Raw genomic sequence first — 18,772 nt, forward strand, 5'->3', positions numbered from 1 at the left:
ACTAGTCAAAATGACGTTGTAGATATCCGCAACTGAATTATGACTAGTCAAAATGACGTTGTAGATATGTCAAACTGGAATTATAGATAGTCATAATGTAATTGTAGATATCTATAATGACAAACCCCATACACATGAATGGCAAAAATAGTTTGAATCTTACTAGTCAAAACTGAATTGACTGAACTGTAGTTTTGACTAGTCAGAATGATGTTATAGATATCTGTAATTCAGTTTTGAGTAGTCAGAATGACGTTATAGATATCTTCAATTAAAATTCATACTAGTCACAATGACATTACTACTAGTCAAAATGACGTTGTTGATATCTATAATGGTAATTCCGGATAGTCAAACTTAGCGATTAAATGTTTAAACGGCTTGCCATAGTGTAGGTGTCAGTTTAACTATGAATAAACACTGCAGCTTTTCAAGACCCAAGTTAAGTTTCCATGTCCTGCTACCCCAAAGTTGGCATCCACTTCAGCTCTGGAGGCTAAAAGTCTCCCCTGAGCCTGTCTACAGTCATGGAAACATGGCATATTTGTATTTGGTGATGTATTTGCATTGCTGCGTTACCTCCAGAATGTTTACTGGGCAGCGAGCACTGGCTGCTGTGTTTGGAGAAGTTGTTGGAAAAGTTATCTTGCTATGTTTTCTATAAGGCCCACATTTCAGGCTATGTGCATGTTCATAATTGCATACTGAAAATCTATACTCAAGTTAAAGTCCAATTACTCCCATAAACAAATTACTCGCGTAAAAGTAAAAAAAAGTACCTGATTAACAAATTACTCAAAGCACTTGTTTGAATGAGCAGGTCCTCGTGTACTCTCCTCTACACTCTGTCACTTTTAGCGCACACGTGTTGTAATGAAGGTATAAACAGCAAATGTAACTAAGTAAAAAGGAGATTACTGGCTCAAAAATATATTAGATTAAAGTGCAGAAGTATAGTTTAAAAAAAGAAGATGAAAAGTACTTGTTCTCTTTCATAATTGTCATGGGACGCAGCCTAAGTCTAGTCTGTTTAACAAAGTAATGCAAACCATTGCAATGCAACCTGTCCACTGTTGTTTCTTGATGGAGATTCTCGATGGAGATTAAATTACTGTGATTAATTGTTTCTTTGTTGCCCCAGGCAGAATATTCTCTGTATGAACTGAAATGTATAGATCGCTGCTTTTTTTTTTTTTTTTTAGGCAGCCACATTTATGTATGTGCATGCATGTGTACAGTATCCCCTCACCCCCAACCTCTGCAAATAGAGCTCCCTGAAAGCCATGGTGTGATTTGAACACCAGCTCTGTGCTTGATGGAAAGATGGCAGTGAAAGGGTACATACTGCATATACAATATACCAACAGCAGTATGTACGGGGTCAGTAGCGGGCCAACAGATAATTTCTGCCTCTTGGCAGCCACCAGGTCAATTCAGTGGATTGGACTAGATCTCAGCATCAACCTTGTGACTGTTAGGATTCAGTCTTCTTGGGCATCTATGGGTCAGGTGGTAGGGACCTACTGAAGCACACACGTGAGGGGGGGGGTGGGGTTTTGGGGTCATCAACCCAAATTGGCAGCTGCTGGGGCTGTTAAGGAGGATTTCTGGGCAGCACTTGAGCCCGCAGGTTTGGGAAGAGAAAATACGTCACCTAGTACTAGACATCGAGCCTAGGTTAACCTAGCCCTGTAACAATGACCATAAGAAATTATCCAAAACTGAAAATGTGACCCACATTGTAAAAAAAAAACCCAGAATTACCCTTTAATGCTCTTAATAATAACAACAGTCACTATTGTGCAGAGAGATTGCTAATTCATCACAGATATTACTGGTGCAAATGATCATGTATCAGTAGCTTACATCTGCACATACTGGAAAAGGCCCTTAACAAATTATTATAACACTGTTTGGTACATTGATAGACTTCACACACACACACACACACACACACACACACACACACACACACGTACGCATGCTTTAATGCAGTTATATTAAGCTCCAGCACAGTCTTGGCTTGCTGATGGATTTTGTACATGCAGTAGGTGAACCTTGAAACAAGTTAATTAGAGCTCTAAATATGTACAGCCTGACTCTAATTGCACTAGCACACTGAGAAAAACGGCCTTAACTCTACAAACCCATTAACTCTTTAGAATCCAATAACAAGAGCTGGCTGGCTTTCAGATGCACACAGAGCCTCCGACACCAACCAAAGCTAAAGAAATAATTCAGGATTTACACTGCAAACCTGCTAATAACACATGCGCACACACTCTCTCTCTCTCTCTCTCACACACACACACACACACACACACACACACAAATACACATGTCCGGCTCTCTGGGCGGACCTCACCTCCCACACATATTACTTTGGCAGTGATGGAACAACAGCATCTCTCTCAAGAGAGAGGACCGATGCAAGGGAAGAAGCAGTGAGAGAGACAAGGAGGCGTTAGTCTCTCAGATTAAAACAGTAAATATACCGAGATGTACAAGACATTTTGTTCTCTGTTTCAGTCTGTCTATAATTCCCGCCTGCCACCCTCAATTCAACAAGCTTTATTGTCTTCAAACTTCAACAATATTGCCACAGCAACAAAGAATATGACTAGCATTTTCCCTCAAGAGCTAGAGATGTAAACCTGCCGAGGCTCAGCTTACACACATTTCCAGATCTGATCAAAACTCAAGGTATACATCATAGTGATGAGCAGGAGTGTGTGTGTGAGTGGCTTTCCACTGTACATCTTTTCCCCCTTTTCTAAATTAGCATTTGTGTAAAGACAATTTTGCTTAAATGGGAATCAAAGCAGAACACATCAAAACGCATAGGGTGTCGGCTTTAATAAGATCAAAATCACCGAGTGTGTGTGTGTGTGTGCAAATTGTGTAAGAGCGATTGTCACTGCCTAATCCTCAGGTCGTGGCAAGTTAATACACACAGGGAATTAAACCTGAAATGGATTTCCTTTTTTGTCTACAAACAATCCTTAGTCGTCAGGCTAAGTGGAAGAAGGAGTTTAGAGGTGAAATAGAGTGTATTTCTCCATTTTTTGAATTGTACTGTCCATTCCTGTTTCTGTCTTACTTAATGATGACCACATATGCAATACACTTTAAATCAGCAAGTCCTTTTTTAATCGTCGCTGTGTGTTCTTTTTACTCTCTCTCTGTGAAGGTGCAGACATGAGAGAGTGGCACAGCAGAATTCATTTCCACATCTTCTAACTTCATTAATAAAAACTATGACGTAGATAAGCTGATGATGGCACCAACAGTCAGTGTTAAACACTAACTGTGACTATAGCAACATGCTCTTGATGAAAAATGACAAGACTAAAATGTAGTTTAAAAATACAGACTTTACTAAAATCACTATTTTATTTTCACTGGCAAACTAGAATTACCTTTGGTTGTATGCCTGGGTGACCTGGGCAAGTTGCACTTACACTTTGCATTCGTTCTAAAGTCCAGGTGGACGTTTGTGCTAAATCTGAGTAAACTTCCTCAAGGTGTTGAAATATTGTTGAGTCCAAGTGGATGTTTGTGTCAATTTTTAAGAAATCCCCCCAAGAAGTTCTCGAGATATCACATTCACAAGAATGGGACGGACAGACGGATGCACAACCCGAATACATAATATAATTAAAAGAGAGGAAAAACCAGCCTATCATTGATTAAGTAACAAGGATATTCAACACATGTCTAGGGTTTCATTTTAAAAAAATAGCTGACAAAATTAACACTAATCTTTGCAGGCTTGGTGACTTAATGGCTATACTCACAAAGCTAGTTTCTGAACCACTGTAGCAGGTGAGTTAATGCTAACACACTGGCTGGGATGGAACACACTGACACTAGTCGCAAGCTTCTTTCTATTTTCCCTGTACTGTGCTGTTTACCCAGCATGGCAGTTTCAAGGACTGTACATAATTCTACTCAATAAAGAGTTATTGAAAAGGGAGAAAAAGCTCTCTGAGCTATCAAGGTTGCGGAAGGTAACAGGACTTACTGTCTCAACACAGACATGCAGTTAATGTCCTTTTACCACAGTCACTACTGATACAATAACTTCATACACTTTATTCTGAAAATAAAAAAGAAAAGATGCATTTGAACCATTCAGTCCATCCAGTCCTGTGTCCTAACTGTCGGCAAGCCATGCCTATTTTGCGGAGGCACAATAGCTCCCAAGCTTCTTCCTATTTTCTTTGTACTAGGCCATTACTCCCATTTTGTTCTCGGCATTGTACATCATTCCATTCAATAAAGAGGGTTTTATTAAAGAGGGAAAAAAGCTCCATTGCTGACAGGACAATAAGTTCACACAACTCTTGTCTCGTAATTGTCTGTGAACCGTTCATCTTTTGTGGAGCAGTTTATATTCTAACAGAGGTGGTTAAATAAAAGGGGATGGTGCAACACAGCTAATAGGCTACCACAGCATCCACTATTTTGAACTCTCCAGCTCTCCGTTCTCGCAAAGGTCAGCACTGTCAAGACTGCTTGCTATTGGTCAATGGTGCAAACTTGCTTTGTCCAAGTTAATTTAAGTTGTATTTCAGTGGGGGTTTCACTGAAATTGATTTATTTTGCTGCTATATTTTGCCATTTTAAATACTGGTGCTTGACACTGTAGTCCAGTGCTCCTGATCTTTCTTTTCCCCATATATATCCCCACAGCCCTGTCAGATGAACTCAAGAACCCTTTCATCAACACCAACCATCATGTTCCAAATGTGCTCATTTGAATTGATTTTTAACAGGACCTTATCTAACACTATTCGTTATATAAAAATGAATACTGTAAGACTATTTTTTCAAACCAATAGAACTATATTCTTAAATGTTAAAACAGTATTATGTTACATCATTCTATAAAGAATCAGTATGTAATGTATGCACTGTTGCGGTTCCTCAACGCTGAGAAGATACAGTTGAGGGAAACAGTCTCTGAACTCTCCCCTCTCTGTCTCCCTATCTGCCCAAACACTAAGGACATTTACCTGCTGCTCCAGAAAGGTTAAATTCATTAAACACAAAGTAAAAGTAATTTCTTCATCTCATTACAGTTACATTAGTGTTAAAACTGGGAAGAGTGTTGAATCAGAGCCAGATGGGATACATAATTAGGCTTTAGACATCTCCTACCTATGGCCATGAAGTCCTCTTGGTCCCAGGCCTGCAGCTGGGCTAAGGGCCCACTGTACAGCAGCAGTCCATCAGCCACGTCCGTGATGAACTCTAGCGACACGTGGCTCTCAAAACATGGCATCATGGGAGGAAACCAGGCATAGCCGTTGCCATGGAAACTGTGCTTGTTCTGCTGGCACTCAGGCCCCTCGAACTGAGCTGGGCATTGGCACCTTTGGGAGAAGAGGAAATGAAGAGCCAAAATCACATGAATTAGTGAGTGCAATAAATAGACGTCTGACGTTTTTTGTGCCATTTCTTGACTATTTGGTTTTCTTGACAATTCGGTTAGTTTATTTGGATCCAAAAATGTGAGAGCCTTCTGTAAGTTTAAAAGACTATTCTGATCCCAGTTTCCCTCCCCCTTTTTTAACCACTTACTGTATTTTGTTCTTTCAACTATTTTTTCTGCACTCTGTCTCTGCAAGTCTAGTTGTTTTCTCCTCTCAGACAGCCTTACCCCTCGGCTATCTCTCTCACTCCATCTGTTTCACTGATGCAGATGTTCTCATTAGTGGCAAAACCACAGGGAGAATCACTACATCACTAGGAAACTCTTTTCTCTGTATTTCCATTTCCACACATCCAAGTAGTTATTTATCCTATCGCTTGCTGTCAAAATTTCACCTCTCACCTCGTCTCTTCGGCAATGTTTTGTCCCTTATTTCTCAATACAAAACCCTTTCTCTTATTCTTCTTTGTTTCAGTCCTTCCACAATGTGATCTTTATTGTACATGTGGCAATTTATCTCACCCATTCAGTCATAGATTTTTGCTTTATACATAATATTTGATATTTTAAGACTGATTTTAAACAACCCAAACAAGCAGAAGCAGAATATTTCCATATGAACAAAGCTATAAAAAAAAACCTTATGAAATATCAAATGTAAAGACTTGTTGCATCAAGTCGGTTTTGATATAGGATTAGAAAGCAACAATAGTAAAGTAGAGTACAGCTGATTGCAAAGAACTGTCAGTCAAAACCAATGACTATTTAAAAACTGACGCCGGGAACACCTCCCCAAAAGTGAAGCAAAAACATCTTGATGGCTCCTTGGTCGCTGGCTGAGATACAGGTCACAAACCCCGCCCCCTCCATGTTAGCAAATGGGACAAATACATTTTTGGTCGGTCATTTAAGGTAGCTCTTATCAAACTGATGTATGTTCAATCGATGAAGTTTATGTTCAAGTGTTGCTCTTATAAGTTCCGATTATTCTGATAATTTAGTTGACATCATGACTGACAGCTGTATGTCTACCAATGAGTGTGCTTGTGATCAGTGGCGCTGCTTGCAATTGGGTCATACAGGTGTATAGGCAGGAACTTGAGACTGCAGCTCCACTTCCCAATCACTGCTTTTTAGTATCTGGCTCCAAAAGTGCATGATGGCAGCAGCTGCACCCAGGATATTTTGGCTTCATTTTTGTACAGTGGGAGGAAGTGGAGACACATTGTCCATGTTTATATGCAGTCTATGGCCGAAACAGTTTCTCTGCCAATAAGTGTTGTAGTGCCAGGAATAGTAGAACTAACTACTCTTAATTTTTTTTAATTTATTTTTCTTTTTCAATGTTAAAATGTTATGTTACTTGTGTTAATAATCATTGTCAATTTGTTGGTCAAAACAACATTAGAGACCATCGAGGGCTCTCCTGCTTGTTATATGTTGTCTTAAAATGTGATAACCGCACTGCACATGATGAGCTCTGAGCACCGTCAAATCTGTTGGGGCTGTTTTATTTTATTTCTTATAATAAGTCTAAACTCTGTGAGGTGTGACTGTATATGTAATACATTAAGAAGGTGTATTCAATCTTACCATCTGCTGCCATATTTTGTTATTTACTTTAATGAATAGAGAGCTGACATCCAGGCACCTATCCACACAATGATGCCGCTACAGCAAATACTGAGAGACATTCAATTTAAGCAGCAAATATTTGACAAAAGAACAAAAATCTTTCTGAAGAAACAGAGTTTGGACAGTGAAATACAAATGATTTGACAGATTTGATGGAGCTCAGGCCTCATCTCGAGGACAGCTCCTTCATTCCAAATGATTTAAGTGGATAAACACGGAATGTCTGTGTTCTAGCTTATCTGATGAACAGAATGTCATTTGTAATTATATCCTAAATGATCCTGCATAAGTGACAGGACAATTAATGATTATGAATCACTAATACTGCTGCTGTGTCACAAGGGTCAAATCTACACAGCCCATTATTAATTTCCTGCTGCTTAATGATGGCTTAAGGTATCACTGGCAATGGAACAGGGGGTGCAACATGAATTTTTGTTCCCCAACTTTCAGGTGTTGTGGTATGGTTACTATTATGGTGAGCCTAGCGGCATGGCCAGGTCAAAATCAGGTGCATCCTGCCAAGCACATCGGGAGTGTGGAAAATGCACCTTTGGTAATTTTATGGCCAGGCTCCACTGGCACACTTGTGGAGTACTTGGGCACAGGTTGGGATCAGAAAGACAGCATTATTAAGGTGGGTTCATCAGAGGCTGTGACAATCATGGCTTATCATATTTACTACTCCCACTCCTTTAATTACAGAGCTCTTCCCATCATGATGCACTAGCAGTCTGGGAATCCTGTACATAGTTTTCCTCAGAGGAAACTTATTGTTTTCTAGGACTTGGGATGGAAATTAAGTTTGAAGTGATTCACACTTTTTCCTGGAGCTGTGTAAACAGTTTTCAGTGTGTCTATCTCCCACATCCCTGTTGACGTGCAGAAAAAACTGTGTAGAATAAATCAAAATACATGTTTAATGCGCACGTAAGCTCGAGGGGTGTCCATGGTTATTTTACAACATTTTGATGCTGGTTACACAATACGTAACCAGTGGATCTGCTGTACAGAGTTGTGGCTCAACAGTGTGCAGCATCACTCCAGTTAGAGACTGCAGATGGAACAGATACTTGCTGCCTTCACATGGCTGTAAAGACAGCCAGCAGTGTAAGGGAAACGCCTTCAGTTTAGTACAAAGACGCACCAGAGAACATGAGTGTTGATATTAAACCCTTTCCTGTACCTGTAAGCTACTATATCAATAACTACCAAAACAGCCCAAGCTTGGTTGGAGCACAGTCTAACAAGATGACATCATCAGATGTCCACATTTTTTCTCGTTTGACTTCCTCTTCTTAACCTGAAAGCAGGTGGCTCATGCCAACAACAATATAAAATCAAGAGCATGAATCAGTAATTTGTGCGTACAATTGACACCTGCCAGGCTCTGCAGAATACGGCACATGCCCTATCAAAGACTTTTCTGAGTGATATTTGCTTAAATGTAGTAGGCCTATTAAATATAGCACAAACAGTAAACAGTTACTGATGACCCCACTAACCACTACAAAATCCATATACTGCAAGTTTTTGATTCTATTCTTTTTACTTAGGCAACAAATTTGGATATTTTAAGAGGAGAAGGGAACTCACTGTAACTGCATATGGACAGGGTCAAGATTGTTTGTGGTAGTCCATGTCTCTGCTATAACTGTGCTGTAATTTTCAAAATGTGTAACTGTCAAATGCTTGTGAAAAAATGAAGAGTCCAGTAGGTTAAAAGCAGTACCATAACAGATGGCACCCTAAAACTGAGTGTATTTTCCCTAATGTATTCATTCCTGAAATCACTTTAGCTGAGGAAGCAAAATTGTTTGTGATCACCTCTGAACTACAGTACATGAATAATCAATTTAACTAACAACTAAATAGATATGTCAAAAAAATAAATCAAATAATGCCTACACATCATAGTTCAAGAATTCGATTATTCATGCTGGAAATGGTATGTTACTGTATATCATAATCCTGCACCTGTCATGAAGCCCACAACACATTACACTATTAAAAGTGGCCGAATGAAGCACAATGAAAAGTATTCTGAATCTATTAAGAAGTACATAAAACCAGAATTACTGCCCCACGGCTGTATGCCTTCACGCAACAGTCAAGTTCCTCTTACAGTTCACATCCATGTCTGTGACAACATGGAGATTCACACAGATTTCCCCCCAACAGCACAGGAGGTCTATACAATCAACACAGTTTCAAGGTGGACACCCAAGACTAGTGTCACCAATTAAGTATAACGTTACCCCTTCTGTTCCTGAGATATGACTTTGGGTAATGGACACTAAAGTGGTTTATACAGAATATTGTGAACACATGAACACATTATGTCACAGTGAAGCTGACCTTTCACCATTTGAGTATTACATGTAATCACTTCATCATTTTATCCTATTAGGCCTTTGTGTGAAGAGTTATGGCCAAAAACATATTTTGTGAGGTCCCATTGACCATGACCTTTGAACTCCAACCACAAAATTCTGATCAATTTACTCTTCTGGCCAAGTGGATGCTTGTGTCAAATTTAAAGAAATGCCCTTACGGTGTTCTTTATCAGACATATGCACTCAGTGGACACAACTGACAGCTACCTCCATGCACTCTGGTATTGTCTACCAATACAACATTCCTGGGAAGAAGTAACCACCATATTATCCCTATTACAGATGCAAGGTAGACCTTTGACCACCAAAGTCCAATTAGTTTATCAATGAGTCTAAGTGAACGTTTGTGCCAAATTTCAAGACATTCTCTCAATGTATTCTTGAGATAAAATGTTCAAAAGAATGAGACAGACAAGGTCACAGTGACCTTGACCTCTCACCTATGAAAACTAAAAACTACTCAGTTTATTGATGAGTCCAAGTGGACATTTGTGCCTAATTTTGAGAAACTCCCTGAAGCTCTTCTTGAGATATTGTCTTCACCAGAATGAGACAAACATGGTCACAGTGACCTTGATCTTTGACCTTTGACAACCAAAAACTAATCAGTTCATCATTGAATCCATGTGGACACTTGTGCCAAAAACTGATTATGGTTAACCCTCCTTCCATCCTCCTCTACTTAATAGCAGTATAAAAAACTGAAGAGAAGGCCTTGTATTCCCTTAGAAAAAATAAAAATTCCCCCCACTCAATCCACCTGTTGTTAGCTATTATGAAATACACTAATTGCACACACTGCCTCCATCCCGACTTAACGCACAAAAACACATCTCAGAGAAACAAGGTATTTCTCTAGGGCAATTCCTCTGCTCCTAATACGTGAGTTTTTCATTGGTTTATGTTATTCATACATCAACTGCTTCTTTTAGCTCTGTGGTTTCTGCAAAACCACACATAGACATGTGTTTGCAATATTGTGCATGCATAGACACACACACACACACATCTCATTGGTGTTCTGTCGACAGCTCATTTCTCATCCAAGTTGTTCCTTCGTTGTCTTTGCTGATTTTCCTTCATCTGTTCTCTTCCAGGATTGAAAAAATACAACAGACACATGCACACACACAATTAGAAATGACAAAGCTCACGTACAATACATGGTGCTTTTGCAAATGAAAAAGGTGCGTGTCACTTCAGTGCCTAGAGACACAAAAATGCATGAACAAACATGTTCAGGAATGCTAATGTAATATGCAAACAACAAACAACAAAAGAGCAAGTAGAAATGAAGTCTGAGAAGACACACGTGTGCTTGCATGCCTGTGTGCCTACGCTGTGAGTGTGTGCATGTGAGTTCAAGTGTCTGTGCTGTAGAGTGCAGTACTAAGTCAGTTGTCCCTCAAACTAAATGTTCAATTCTCCCCACTATAATGATGATGCTGCTATTGACCGTGAATTTCCTTTTTTTTTTTTCAAAAGAAGCTAAAACTGCTTTCTGACATATTTGTGGTAAAAGTGTCTAAGCTTCAAACCTCTGGATGGGCATTTCCTGTGACAGCTGTTACTGAAATCTGAGAGCTTATGTTGCTATGTTTGCTTCATTCCCTATTTTGTCTCCCATGGCTGAAACAGTTTGCAGTCCTGATCAGTTCACACAGCCTTATAAATTCTCAAAGCTGGGAAGACACACTTACATTCACCATTAACTTGCTCTGACGGTTCACTCATTACTTTCAGTTCTTATTTGCATTTTCACAAACAGTCACTAAACCAGCTGGTTTTTGGTTTGTTGATCTCTGTCTAAATTTATAAACATTAATTCAAACACAATTTTACTTTTGGCTGTGAGCGGCTGTGGCTCAGAGATAGAGCGGGTCATCCACTAATCTGAAGATTTGTGGTTTGATCCCTGGCTCCTCCTGTCAGCATGTCAAAGTGTCCTTGGCCTTGATACTGAACCACTAAATTGCTCATGGCTTTTCCATCAGTGTATGAATGTTTGCTGAGTAGCAGGTGGCACCATGTATGGTAGCCTTGGCCACCAGTGTATGAATGTGTGTGTGAATGGGTGAATGTGACATGTAGTGTGAAAGCACTTTGAGTGGTCGGAAGACTATAAAAGCGCTATACAAGTGTAAACCATTTACCATTTCACTTTTATGTTTGCATATTTTATTGATAGTATTATGTAGAACAGTATTTGGCAAATGACCAAAAACTCACAGCAACAGGAAGTCCTGTGACCTCAGAACTTAGCAGGCAGTGTTGAGCAGTAGCACACTACTTAATAAAGTGTTTTGGTAATGTAATTACTTTTTTTCAGTAACAAGCGGTGTAAGGGATCACAAATTAAATCCAATAATTACACTTCATGAATCCCAGTAAATATTTGTTGCCTCCTCATTTGAGTTGATTAAAGGCACCTTTGGGTGTATGAGCGGAGTAATGACTAATGGAACAAGAGATCTCACTCATAGCTTCTTTGCATATGATGTTATACATTGGTATGCTGTCCTGATCACAGAAATAAAATGATTTTAAAATGATGTTAGATACTTAATGAAACCCAATCGTCTGCCTCCCATCTGGTTAACTTCCTGTGTGGAAGCTTTTTTTAGTGCCTGCCCATTCACATATTGGACCAATCAAATTACATGACTTACTATGTCAGTTGAAAGTTGCTTGCCTCCTGCAAAACAGTGCAGAATTTTTTTTTTTTAAATAAATATAACTGACTAAATAAATACACAAGTCAAAACAAACACCAAGGATACATACACTTTTCTTTTTTCTTTCTCTTTAAAAATAATTTGAATTTGAGTTAGACTGGAAAGGTCCTAAAAACCTATTCTCTCAATAAGCCTCTTACTGTGAATGATGGTCTCCACCATAAATGCATAATTTTCTGCCAAGGTTGTAACAGTTGGGTTTTTCACTCGAGAGATTTCTGTGTTTTTTTGTCTTTGCTCCACTAACTGGATTTAAGTGAGTGATGTCACATACTCCTTTGCACCAGTCATGATTGAATCTGAATCTGGTGACGGTTGCGGGGTTTGTCTTTGTTGTCTGGCTACTGCAAATCAAAAACTTTTGAGTGTTAAAAGTATTATAAAAATAATACCTTATGTTGTTTTTCTTACCTCTAAATTTAAATGAGACTTATTTAGTCGTGACTATTCAATGTTATGGATACATACTTAGGTTTTCAGAGGCTTTAAATATTTAGTCTGTTCACGCAGACTCATAATTTATGTGGATGTGCATGAGTGTGTATGATTGAAGGCACCAGGAAAACATCCATGCCTGTATTTCCATTTTGGCAATGTCATCCTAATTCTCTGAATGCGAGACAATCTGAGACATAGTTTTAGTCACAATGGCCAAGCCCTCCAATCCTCTTAAGGCAGCTTTGTTTTGCTCATTCGCTGTCTGCTGGGAATTGTGTTGTGTTAACGTCGGACTGAGAGCTATAATCCCACCCCCAACCCCCTCACACCCCTAATCTCATTATTAATCCCAGCGCCTCAATTATTTGCATGTTCTTCCTTCAATCTTTGGCCATAATTTGTTTGTGTGTGTAAGGATGTGTTTGGGTGGGGTCATATCTGAAAGCCCCTGGTACAGAAAACCATCTTAGAGCAATTCTATCTTGTATTAACTCTTATTTTATCAACATGTATTATTTCATCTCCTTTTCAACACTTCTCTTCTTTTACAACATTCTTTGACCATTTCCTCTTCTCATTCCCCGTTGCTCTGCGGTATTATTTTCCTAATTTCCAGAATTTCTCCCCTCCCTCCCCTCTATCCTCATTTTCTCCATCCCTGACATCCCATGTCTCGCTTCCTCTCCTCCTCTGAACCTGGAGAATTACACAGCAGATGTTACAGAGCTCAGGCACTGTAGTGTGATTGAAAATCTGACAATCATATGGCATCTGTGTGTCGGGGTTGAGAACTTGGCCTGCTTTGCCTTGTTCTCTACTGTCATGTCTTTGGCTGGTAATTTACAGAAAGTCATTTTCTGTAGATTCATTCTGGTCCATTTTTCACAAAAGATATGCAGCACATGATGTTTTAGAGACAGCAGAAATTGCAATTTATCATTCACAAACACAATTTTTACATTTTTATTAAAGGTTTAGGTTGTTTTTCACTCTCCAGTTTCGAGTAAGCATTTAGAATAACAAGGCCACTAAGGAAAACTTTCCACTGTTCAAAACAGCGAGTTTCAAAGGCTTGGTAAGTTTCAATTAAAGCTGAATGTACTGTCTATACAAATATACACATTTAATGAAATCTATGTGATCATGTCTCATCTAGCCACATCAATTATGAAAACAGAAATGAGAAATCTATTTTTTTTAATAAAATAAAACCATAGATAAGACAAAGAATAAAAATGAAATAAAAAGTAGAAAGTCTGATTATGATCAATAACACAGTGGTCTGGAGCTTTCACAAATCAAACGCAAACTGCACAAAAATTTCCAAGATATTATAGCATAATTTAAAAAGTTTTGCTAAATGACTTAAAAGAATATTTCACCCTAAAAATGACCATTTGTATATCAGTTACTCTTCATGATTTGAAGTAAATGGGGACTGTGCTTAACAACAGCAAAACTATATAAAAACATCTGTTTACAAACACTCACACAACTCGTGCAGTATAATCTAAGTCTCATCTATCCAGTCATATACTCAGTACTTCCGTGCACGAGACTGTATGGATATGTTTAAATCATGTTTTTGCAAAGATGCGTGCTTTTGGGAAGTGCTGAGCATATGACTGGATAAATAAGACTTGGTTTATACTGCAGGAACTGTGTGAGAGTTTGTTAATGGATGTTCTGATATAGTGTTGCTGTTGTTAAACATCCCTGTTTGCTGTTTACGTCAATTCATAAAGAATGTTTGCCTTATTTGGATTCCCGTTCACTATGGGGGCAACACACTGAAGGTAACGTGTTCAGTAACTGATATACAAATTAGTATTAAAATACCTTAAGACCTTCATTTCATTATTATTCACTCTCCTGGATTCACTCCTACCTCACCAACCAACACCAGTTCATCAGTATAAACAACTGCACCTCCCCCACCGCCCCCCTGTCCCAAGGTGTCCCCCAGGGGTCCCCCCCTTTTCATCCTCTATATGCTCCCCCTTGGCAAGATCATCCGGTGTAACGGCCTCCAGTTCCACTGCTACGCCGACGACATCCAACTGTACATCTCCACTCTCTCTGCCTCGCCTTCGATAACTGCACTCTGTCTCCCTCACCACACACCCGCAACCTAGGAATCATCTTCGACAGCCAGCTAAGGTTTGACCACCACATCAATCACATCACCAGGACTGCCTTCTTCCACCTCAAGAACATCGCCTGTCTCCGCCCCTCACTCACCTTCTCTGCTGCAGAAACCCTCATCCATGCATTTATCATATCCAGACTGGACTACTGCAATAGCATCCTCTATGGCTCATCATTCAAACTCCTCAATAAACTTCAATACATCCAGAACTCCGCTGCCTGCCTGCTCACCCACACCCGCTCCCGAGACCACATCACCCCCCTCCTCCAAAACCTACACTGGCTCCCCATCACACATCGCATACAGTTCAAAATCCTCCTCCTCACACACAAAGCACTCAACAACCAGGCCCCCTCCTACCTCACACACCTACTCCACAACCACACCCCCTCCCGCGACCTCCGCTCATCCGAAGGAAATCTCTTCTCACTACCTGCATGGACCAAGCACCGAACCTAGGGGAACAGGTCCTTCTCCATCGCTGCCCCCTCCCTCTGGAACTCACTTCCCAAACCCATCCATATCTGTACACACCTCTCAACATTCAAGACCATGCTCAAAACTCACCTTTTTAAATTAGCTTTTAATGTATAAGTTTGTGTGTTTGGGGTATCAGTGGCTTAGTGGTAGAGCAGGCGCCCCATGTACAAGGCTGTTGCCGCAGCGGCCCGGGTTCGACTCCAGCCTGTGGCCCTTTGCTGCATGTCACTCCCTCTCTCTCTCCCCCTTTCACGCTTGTCTGTCCTATCAAATAAAGGCTAAAAATGCCCCAAAAAATATCTTGAAAAAAAAAAAAAAAGTTTGTGTGTTTTATACTGTTTGATTGCTGTTTTTTATTCTGATTTAGCTCTATTTTATGATTTTTAAAAAACTGTAAAGTGTCTTTGAGCATTTGTCAAAAGCACTTACAAATGTATTATTATCATTATTATCATTATTATTATTATTAGTTCTCTGGCCCAGGACCCAATCCACTATCAAAATATCTGCTCCATCAGAACAGTAACTAGGTAATAAAGGGGTCTTAATATGCAAAGCAATGCAACATTGTTTGCAGATTATATTAACAGAGTGAACAAGGGTGTAAAAATGTCCACATCTCTAATAACTGTGTATTTGTCTGTGTTTGCGTGCATGTGTGTAATCCAGGGATTATCCAGTCATCCTGCTCTGGTCCAGCGGTGAGGCACATAACACGCAGGCTCCATCCTGCCAGACTGAAATCCTGCACTTTTCACTCACTGCTTCTAATTAAATGAAGCTGAAGGGTAAAATTAACTTCTACAAGACACAGCAAGAAAGCTTAGTGGACATGTGTGCGATGAGACTTTATGTTCATCTGCTCTCACATATGTTCAGAGGGAGTATGTACTGCGTGTGTGGGGGGTTGAACACGCTTGTCTGTGCTGGTGCTTCAGGATTAAAAAGTGTTTGAACATCTTAAGCACAGAACACCTGTAGCAGCAGCCGCTACTACAATTTTTTTTTCTGTGATGTTTAAATTCTGCCAAGGTCTCATACATGTTATGTGCTTCACTGGTTCCCTGTCTGTATATAGCAAATTGGAGATGTTCCTCTTCACATTATCACTTCAAAGCTAAGATATATAATTTATTTAAGTTATAATCATAATTTTATAGATAGCATTTGCATGGTTGGGTGTTGTTAGATGTTAAAGTCAAACTGATATTATACTCCTGAGTGTAACATTGGGGTCAGGGCCAGTGCCTGTTGAGTAGCAGACCAGGCTGGAGGTTCCCTTTTAAAAAAAAAAAAAAAGCTGAAGGTGTGCTCCAGTTATTGGGGAATCATACTGTGTAGCCTCCCTGTAAAATATTACTCCAGAGTACTGAAGAGGAGGCTGTGACAGATTATTGCTCTTTACCCTTGCTGGGCTGCTGAGGGTATCATGGGAGTTAACTCATTCAGTCTACATGTGCTTTGTGGATTTAGAAGAGGACCCCCTAGTGAGTCCTGTGGGAAATACTGTGGGTGTTTGGGGTGCAGGGGCCTTTGTTAAGAGCCATCCAGTCCTTTCAGAACCAAAGTAAGAGCTGTGCTGGAATAACCGGCAAAAAGTCAAACACATTTCCTGTGTGTTTTGGTTGTCCCTTGTCACTAAATCTGTTTGTGATATTCATGGACAGGATCTCAAGGCACAGCTGGAGGGAGGACAGTGTCCACTTTGAGGACCTCAGAATTTCGTCTCTGCTCTTTGCAGATGATGTGGTTCTGATGGCTTCATTGGACTGTGACCTCCAGCATGCACTGTGGTGGTTTGCAGCCAAGTGTGAAGCAGTTAGTATTGAGAGTCAACGCCTCCAAGTCTGAGGCCATGGTTCTCTGCTGGAAAACAGGGGATTGCTCTCTCTCAGTTAGGAGTGAATTACTTCCCCAAGTGGAGGAGTTCATGTGTAGACTGCTACACACATTTTTGTACAAACATTTATGATTGCCAGGCAAAGTATCCTAGGACTGACTTTTCCTCTAGTGCCACCAGGAGGTTGACATTTGTGGCTTTGAGTAAACTGTCTTGATCTGATTCTAATGTCTTTACAGCTATTGGTTGGGCTTGGTGAACCCTTGACCTTTTAGGTTATTGTTCTTTATCTGTCCTGTGTTTCTGTTTATGACCAAGCACCAACAAAACTTAGTGGTATTCCCATCAGCTTCAGCTGTAGCTTTTGTTTACAACAAAGCTGTCCCTAGCTGTTCAAATTAATTAATTAATTAATAATTAGTCTTATTATTTAAATGTACTATTGTCTGTTTGTATATAAAGTGATTAGTTTTGGTTTGGTTTGCTAGCCACTCAGCTATATCCTAAAAAAAATAAAGTGATGGAGCACCAGTAAACAGAAGCTGCAGTTACAGTATGCAAAAGCTAAAAAAACAAAAAAAAACATGAATAAACTATAGCTAACAAAACAACATCAGGGTTGACTCTGGATGGTTTTGCCATCTGTGTTGTGGCTGAAACATCATTTTGTTTACCTCTAACAACTATAGAGTGTAACAATGTACAGACGAGTTCAGCTTTATTCTTGAACCAGTGCCAGTGTGAAAAATGACTCTTAATTTCATCATAACATTCAAATTCTAAAGTAACCGTTGAGACAGTGATAAAAGCTTAGGTCCAGGCACTGGTGTTTCATTTAATTGGTTGCAAAGAGCCCTTCACTTCCACCATTAAGGATCCGAGCCTGAGGATACACAGAGCATCAGGCTGAATTACACAAAGTTAAATAGGGTCACCATGTCTTCTCTACCACTAGAAGCACCAAAGAGCTTATTTCATCATCATGTTTGTAGTTAAAAGGATTTGTTGAAACGCTCTCACCCCACTTCTGGCCTTGTTTACAGAGTGATTTATGCTAATGAAGACACTCTTTTCAGTTCACTTGTTTGCTGGGAATTTGAAACAAGAACTGGCAGGATGTGACAGCTAACATGCTAGATTTTTCATCTAGTAGGAGGTTGTGAAAAGTTTGCTTCTATTTTTATAACGCTAAGAAACACAGAAGCAAACAAGAGCTGTATATGTTGAGTTAGACACCGCCAAGAATACTCTGAAAATCTCATTTTTCATCTGCAAGTCAGACCCCATAACAGTAGAAAGGCCATGCAGTTAAACACTGTCAGGAACAGCAGCACTGATGTCTGCATCCACCGAGGCCTTGTAAACTAAATGCTATGAAACCAAATGCTGAAATATCTGAGCCACTGGAAGTTAATGTTAACTTGAAGCATGTGCTTTTATAGAAGAAAAGTGGGGGAAATACACTGCAGTTTTAACAATGAACAGTTGGATGGAGCACACGTGACTAGAAGTGTAAAATCTTTGATTTAATGTAGCACAGTGGGAAGCAAGAAAGGCCAGGGTGGGTAAACTGTTCAATATTCCTTTAACAAAGCTGCTTTGTTTGCTGAAAGCTAACCTTTACCAAACTGTCCAGTCTGTGTTATTGTCAGAGTTTGCAGT

The 18,772-nt window shown here is 39.7% G+C and overlaps 1 protein-coding gene across 1 annotated transcript in view; it reads right to left on the bottom strand.

Moving 5' to 3' along the window:
- Positions 1–18,772, bottom strand: part of si:ch211-186j3.6 (neural-cadherin) — a 446,142-nt gene that overhangs the window by 114,599 nt on the left and 312,771 nt on the right. The window contains 1 exon segment of the mRNA XM_050049923.1: positions 5,164–5,378. Within this exon segment, the coding sequence (XP_049905880.1) occupies positions 5,164–5,378 (215 nt within the window).

This window comes from Epinephelus moara, chromosome 1 (genome assembly GCF_006386435.1).
Source record: "Epinephelus moara isolate mb chromosome 1, YSFRI_EMoa_1.0, whole genome shotgun sequence".
NCBI classification, from domain to species: Eukaryota; Metazoa; Chordata; class Actinopteri; order Perciformes; family Serranidae; genus Epinephelus; species Epinephelus moara.